Consider the following 7680-nt stretch of genomic DNA (forward strand, 5'->3'; position numbering starts at 1 on the left):
AACTAATAGAAGGAAGCAACTCTTTAATGGCCGCCAAGCAGATTTTGCAGAGAAATCCCCAGAGAGGAGTTATAGACCAAATGACCATATCCTCTCTCTCTTGCATAGGAACAAAAGCAGCAGGCGTAGCTTGCAAAATTTCTTGAGTGACAGATCTTCTTATTCTAGGCCGGAGAACCCTCCATTTTCAACAACAATGCACACTCTAGCATGAAGATTCCTTCCCATATTTCAACAAACAGCTTTTAAGTATCTTAGACGTAATGAAACTTATGTCCTTCTTCATCCAAACTTGATTTGCTCGTAAAGAGACGAAAATTAGTCCAAAGGTATTGACTATCATTAAGAAATTTCATCAGAAATACCACAATTTGTCCAAGTTTTTATCTCACCAACTGATCAATTCTCACTCTAGGACTCTGCGTTCAGCAAGTTTAGCAATTTGTGTTGCTTACATTTGCTAATCAATTTTTTGTCATTTATGTGATACCATAATTTTGAATGACATAATTATTGATGAAAAAAAAAGTTTTCAGTGGGATTTACATGTAATAAGAAAAATGGTTAGTATAAGAGGGATTAGATTAAAATATCTAATTTTATAAAAGATATGTGTCAATCATTGTGGAATGTGTGTGCACGCGAAGTAGTGATGTAGGGTGTGTGCAATGGATTTACCAAAACATAAATTGGATATGCTTGCATCTTGTGAGAGGAGATAAAGGAACAAAATAAAGAGAAGACGAAAGAAAATTAACAGGGAAAGACAAGAGTTAGCCTCTTGGACCTTGGACCCAGTGGCAGAAGCAATGTACAAGCAGTGGGGGCATGCGCCCCCACTGCAATTTCTAATAATACCAGTTTTACCCCCCGAATTACAAAGGCTATGACAAATTTGTATCCAAAATTATACACCTTTTTCCCCTTATAACACTTACATCCCCTAATATCTTTGTCAAGTTTCGAAAAAAGTTTATTTTACGCATTTGTTTTTCATGAAGACTTGTTATCTACATGTATATTGTAGCAAATTTTACATTCTAGTTTCATTTCTTTTATAATACAGTTTTTTACTATGAAGGATAGAAAATTCTAAGATAATGTTAATTAATGGTGCCCCACCGAGCTAAATTCCTGACTACGCCATTGCTTGGACCTCTTTTGAATCGACTCTTTAACAGTTTCTTTAAAAAGGGAGAGAGGGAAGAGAAAGAAGGGGGAACAACTAGTAATAAAAATGGGTGCCTGAGGTTTAATCTTGGCAGCAAAAGGACTTAGAGGAGGGGGAGCTGGTCTGGGAAAAAGAGGTAACACGAACAATAGGGAAAGATAGGGTAAGATGAGAGGAAGAGAGTGAGGTGCAGAGACAAGGGTATGTGGGAAAGTGTCCATGAATTTTTTTGTAAGTACTTAAGGAAGTGGGGAGTGACTTTTCAATAATTGTTTTGTTGTTTATTTTCAGCTAGTGGCGGATAACACTCAATTTTATTGTCTTGGGTTATGGTACTTGAGGATCTGGGTCGTTACAGTTTATGGTACATCATTAAGTTAGAAGGGTGAGAAATTTAACGTTCACAAAGTAAGTGAATACCTTGAGCAAATTGTAACAGTAAGTACTAAGTTCCCTCTCTAAACAAACACCATATGTGTGGAAGTAAAGAGCAACGTGACATTAGCAAAATGCATGAGATACATATAGATTAAGGGTTAATTAAATAAAATAACTTTGACATATCATCAAAGCTCAAAAGGCTAACTTAACGAAAAAGAAAAACCAATTAAGATCTGTTTCCCCTACTAGTAAAAATATACCTAAAGAAACTTTAATGCTATGCACTCACATTTCATCGAGTATATAAGAACATAGGTCAAATAGCCATAAAACAATCTCTATGTAGCCATACAACAATCCTTACGTTACAACTTACAAGCGACTCTGGCATTCAAAATCCTAGATGCCAATCATGCCACAAGATTCTTGAGAATCAATGTAGGACAAAATTACCGCAACAAATGAAGACAACTAAACACGACTTTTACCTTCTTTTTGTCATTCTTCTCCTATGAAGGACAGATTGGCAGAGGTCCGCGAAAAACCTCAATCGGGCATGAATGCTAGACGAAGATTGGCAAAGGTTCACAGAAAATCTCAATCTGGCGCGAATTCTGGATGAAGAAATTGCTTCTACTAAGGATACAACTTCTATATTTATCCCATATTCCTGTGCATGGCACGTGATTTTCATTTCAATTTGGTCCATATTCCACAATTTATTCAATAGATCTTGATATGAAAGGCAATCAAGATTCCGTAAAAAGAGTTCCAAATTTAAATTGGAATCTTATTAGGATGCAAGATCAAGTTGACTGCAAGAAATGTTCCGGTAAACTATTTATATTCCAGTCAACATCTCCACATGCACTAAGAACTTTGGGAAGTAAGAAGGTATCCACCTCTATGCCTTGTGCTTGCATTTGACAGATGAGCTTCAAAGCCTTTTGGCAGAACTCATTCTTTGTGTAAGCACAACCAAATTCTGCTCCAGCACGCTATCGAAAACTCGGATTGCCTCTGCAATTGACGCACATTCCGCATAGATAAAAACTAATGTATGGCCCACATACACATTAGAGCAGGCTGGTGTCCTGTTTACATAGGAGTGAATCAATCTCCCATGCCGTATATTTTGTTGTCTGCCACAAGCTTTCAAAGCAAATGAATACGTGAAAGGGTTTGGCTGGCTACATTCCCTTGGCATCTCTTCTAAGAATTCAATAGCCTCGGTCTCATGTCCAAGACTAACAGAACCAGAAATCATCGTAGTCCACGACACAACATCTTTAAAAGGCATTTCTCTAAGTACCTTGGATGCGGTAGAGTAGTCCCTGTGTAGACATCTCAATCTGGGTCTCCGAATAATCCTTAAGTTCCTCGATGATGAAATAAGAAAAAATATACCTTCAAAGCTTGGATTGTTGCTCATTTGTTACTCCTTCTCTAAACCTCAAGAAAACCCCTTTTCTAAACATGTAGGGTGGCCCCCGGTTCAATTGCAAAGAGAAAACGCGTTTGTTTGGTCAAAAACAACTTTTTCCATGACACACTGATGGTAAAATGGTCACACATTTCAATGTATAAAACATATTTGAGTGAAACCAATTGGGTTAGAAAGAGGACTCAACAAGCTTTTCAATGCTTTGAACCGCGCTCAAATCCGAGTTTGGGAGTATCCGGGCCACCCCCGCGAAGTTTAGTGTGCTGTCTCAAAATACTGCGCGGCATTCCAAAAAAAAATCAAAAAATCACTCCATCGTGCGGCATTTTGAAACACCGTCAGAAGGAGCGTCTGACAGATTCCCATTCCTATCAGTAGAGCAGTTAGAACACATTTTTCTCTTTTTTTGCCTTTGGGTGCACTCCAAGCATATTTTGGCCTATATATACACCCATTTTGAGCCATTTCACATCACCATAGACAACTTTTTCTCTCTCAACGTCAATCCACAAGCTGGGCTATTACAAAATCAGTTTCAAACTAATTTCTCTTCTTATTCTCTCTACAAAAGCTCATCAAATCTTCACAAAGTACAATCAAATCTCCCAAAATTCAGAAACCCAACTGATTTTAGGAGTTTCCAGTCCAAATCAACCTCCCTTCCTCCATTTTCAAGCACATCCAAGCCTATAAGAAGGTATAATTGATTTCCTTGAGCTAAACCACGTTTAGTTTTGAGGGGAGGCCTTCCGAGGCCTACCCCGGTCTTTTCTATACTAGGTTTAGACTTCAAATAAGCCGTATATTCAAAAGTACAAAAAATCCAGAAACTGCACTGGATACATTACACCGTGCGGTGTAATGGAATCCACCGTACGGCATTTTGCTTTATTATTATTCAGTTCATACTCTTTTTTATTTTGTTGTTCTGTTCAATTTATTTAGTATATTTCTCTCATTTACTTCGGCTAATGTTATCTAAAAGCTATGTAGGAACATTCCAAAATCGATTTTCAAGTTAAAAGTCACTTTTGACATCTCAAAATGGCTTTTAGCAAGGTTTTGCATAATAAAATGAATCGGAAGGCTTTACAATCTATTTTTCAGAAACTCAAAATGCAAAAAAGTCCTTTTTTAGAGGCTGAGACTTCATTTTATGATGCAAACTTGAATCATTCTAGAATGCGCAGAAAGATATACCGCATGACATTCCTAGTACACCGTGCGGTGTATTTTTCTGCCGCATTGCATTTGTTTTGATAGTAGTAGTTTTTGATTCTGTATAGCTTTCTGTTATTCATACATTGTACATCCATTTCATACTGTACAGCGAGCACACCAAGCACATTTATATGTCATATTAAATCTCATATCCCTTTCCTATACTTGTTTTTCAAAAGTTAAAATTTTCAAATGAGATTAAATTCCCCATTTAAAATGCTTAATAGAGACCGATTTTTACGGATGAGAGAGGTGCTTTTTCAACAAAACCTTTCCCTCTTGTAACCCGGCTCCCGAACCCAAGATTTTCAAAGTTTTTGCTAGACCAAAGGCCTTATAACCAAACCAAACCAAACAAAGGCCTTATCATTTTTCTAAAACAAACTCTCGGTTTTTCGGATAATCCATCTCAAAAATTCGGGTGGCGACTCTCGGGCGTGCCGGTCGAGGAGCCCACACCCTGCATTTGCAATAGAGCCACACAAGAGTGCGTCCTATGTATATATTGCTGTGAAAAAAACTCTTGACTAATTGCGCATGAACTTCCTTAGCCAACCGTAGACAGTGCCGGCCCCGACAATTGGGTTGCCCTAGCCCAACATCATGCTTTGTTGCCCACATTCAATTAAGTCATACAAAATAAAGAAATATACAACTACAAAAAAAAATAAAAATTACATTGTTATTTTAGCTTGAATAACATCAAAATGAAAACCTGGTTATAGTGCTTTGTGATTAGCACAATCCAATTCAAAGAAAATAAATTCGCCTCACATTTTTTGAAGCAAAATTTTCAATTGAGTCATCGTACTTTATTTATCCAAGAACTTGGGGTCGTTCTACTAATTTTTTGTTTTTGGGCTTTTTAGTTGATATATGTGAGAAGAATTAAACTATCTCGAAAAGCGTAAAAAATTAAAAAAAATCCAAAATGTCCAAAAATGCTCTTAGTGGAATAGCAGCTCATTTTCAATTAAGATCATAACCAATGTCTTTAATATCTCTTGTGAAATGATAGTTCAAAGGTAAAAATAAAATTCATGTTAGCTTGCTCGATTTGTTTTATTTATAACTTCTTTTAATCAAATGTAAGAACATATCACTTATACATAACTTTTGGAAGTAAAAATTAAAAAGAAAAGGGAAGGTGTTGCCTTCCGTTATCTCCATCTGTTACAAATTGACTGAATGAGACAAGTGGGGCCTAATTGTTGAAGGAATAACAAGTTCATGTGTCTTTTTGTCATAAGTTAAAGTCCATGCGTTGTTTTGAGAATTCGTGACAAGTTTAAGGACGTTTTTGAAATTTCTGGAAAACAAAAGGAAGTAGAACAAAAATGGATAAAAAGAAAGGGACACGGGGGTACTGGGGATCGAACTCCGTTCTTTGAGATCGAAACAGCTTGCTGCCTCGCCAAACTAAGCCAGCCGTTTGTGCCATTATAGAAAACTTTTTTATATTTGTATGTAACTCAAAATTATTATTTTTGGTTGCCCCAGCCCCGGGATTGCCCGAGACCGAGGGCTTGCGGGGCTTACCCCGGGGCCGGCCCTAACCATAGATCTCCAACCAAGCCACGTCCCTAGACGATGCTTACCATCATCAAGTCGTTAGCATACATATATTGCACCTTTTCATTACCATAAAGGTACTTATGGCCTCCTCACCAAGCCCATTCCGAGCATACCCTGCTATAATGAAAGTCCATGTAACTATATTTCTCTTCCTCATTCCATCAAACACCTTCCTAGAATCTGCAATCTCACCACATTTTGCATACATGTCCACTAATGAAGTCCCTACAAACACATCATTTTTAAACATCTTCTTAACTATGACCTCGTGTAACTGTCTCCCATATTTCAACGCCTCTTCATCTCCGCAAGCATCACCACACTACAAATCGTGTACTCATTAGGAGCAAATCCTCCTAATACCATATTCGAGTACAATGAAAAAGCCTTCTCTCCCCACCCAACTTGTGAGCAAGCTGTGATCATTGTTGTCCAACTAACCACATCATGAGTTGGCATCTTGTCAAAGATATACGCGAAATGCAGCAGATAGGTTGCCGCATTGCGCGTACATACAAACCACGGCACTATCTACAACTAAATTACTGTAGTCAGTAGTTACCTTCAATTACAAATGCATGAATTTGTTGCCCAAGTTGATGATCTAATCTCCTACTGCATAGATTTAACACACAAAAAAGTCTTCGAATTCGCCCAGACTTGACTCTCAACAAATTCCTTGAACACCCATAAGGCTTCATCTTCTAACCCAAACCTTACATACCCAGTAAGAATAGCAATCCAAGATACAACATTTCGTTGCGACATTTTATCAAACACATTGCGCATGTCAGTTAAGTCACCCACTCTCACATAAGCACTAGTCAAGTTATTGTCAACAAAGCTGACTAGGCTCTCCAAACACTTAATAACAATCGTATGCAACTTTTTAATTTCTTTTGTTGCATAATACTTCTAAAGCTTAGAAGCAAGGAAATTCGAGTCCACCAACTTATGGCTCGATGAATTATTATCAAAGAAAGTGGCACCTGGGTGGTTGTGGGAGCTTGATGCACGCAAATAAATTGAAAAATGGGGGGTTGATGAAAAAGAATGAAGATTGTGGGGGTAAATTCTGCCAAAATTCTCTGTCTTTATGAAGTTTACTTTTTTCAGTGTTGATGATGACAGGGGTAGTTGAATATCATGAAGAGAAAGTGGGTTGACCAGAGTGATTTGAGATGGTGTTGGTGAGAGCATTTCACTCACTGGTCGCAGTATGAGGAGCGAGAGTGAATTTTTGATTAGGTTTTCTTCCGCGCCAAATTGTGCTAACCGTTGACCCAGGAAAACAAGTTTACACTTGTTTGGATTTTTGGAATCTTGGGGAAAGAAATGAAATTGAAAGGGAAATTTTCCTCTCTTCTCTGAAAGGGTCGTAAAAGGAAAACATTAATTTAGGAATTACTCTAGGAGGAAGGTGAAGCAGTAATTAAGGAATTAGGAGGGAAAAATAAGTTAGGATAAAAATGGAAGGAAGTGGTTTATGTTAGGTTTTAGATATTTTTTCACGTTAGGTTTAAGATTATGATTGCATATTTTAAAAATTACATTTATAATTTATATAAATGCTTGGATGATGATGCGATTACATAGAAGGATAATGTGTTGTAATTAAAATCCAAAAGGTTTCTCTAGAGTCTGGAGGTTATTTCTACGCAAGGATAATAAGAAGAAGAATTCAAAAGGCGTCTATGGAGTTTGGAGGTTATTTCTAAAAATTATGCATTTTTGAGCTCATTTTTCAGAATACATTTTGGCATAACTTGTTTTAATTGACTCATATACACAAAAAAAAAACACACACACAATGTATTAACCAAACTCTTAGAGCAAGTCTAATGGTAAATGGAAAATGGCTACAACAATTTTTGTAATTTGGCACCAA

The 7680-nt window shown here is 37.1% G+C and overlaps 1 protein-coding gene across 1 annotated transcript; it reads right to left on the reverse strand.

The window, feature by feature from the left end:
* Positions 1-1703: 1703 nt before the first annotated feature.
* LOC131329384 (pentatricopeptide repeat-containing protein At4g18520, chloroplastic-like) lies at positions 1704-7154 on the reverse strand. The gene is given in 9 exon segments (XM_058362480.1): positions 1704-2528; positions 2531-2886; positions 4675-4763; positions 5765-5836; positions 5839-6107; positions 6110-6260; positions 6262-6342; positions 6344-6428; positions 6430-7154. Coding segments are annotated over 9 exon segments (1836 nt in total). The 5' UTR covers positions 6993-7154; the 3' UTR covers positions 1704-2358.
* Between the last annotated feature and the right edge of the window lie 526 nt (positions 7155-7680).

This window comes from Rhododendron vialii, chromosome 6a (assembly GCF_030253575.1).
Source record: "Rhododendron vialii isolate Sample 1 chromosome 6a, ASM3025357v1".
NCBI lineage: Eukaryota > Viridiplantae > Streptophyta > Magnoliopsida > Ericales > Ericaceae > Rhododendron > Rhododendron vialii.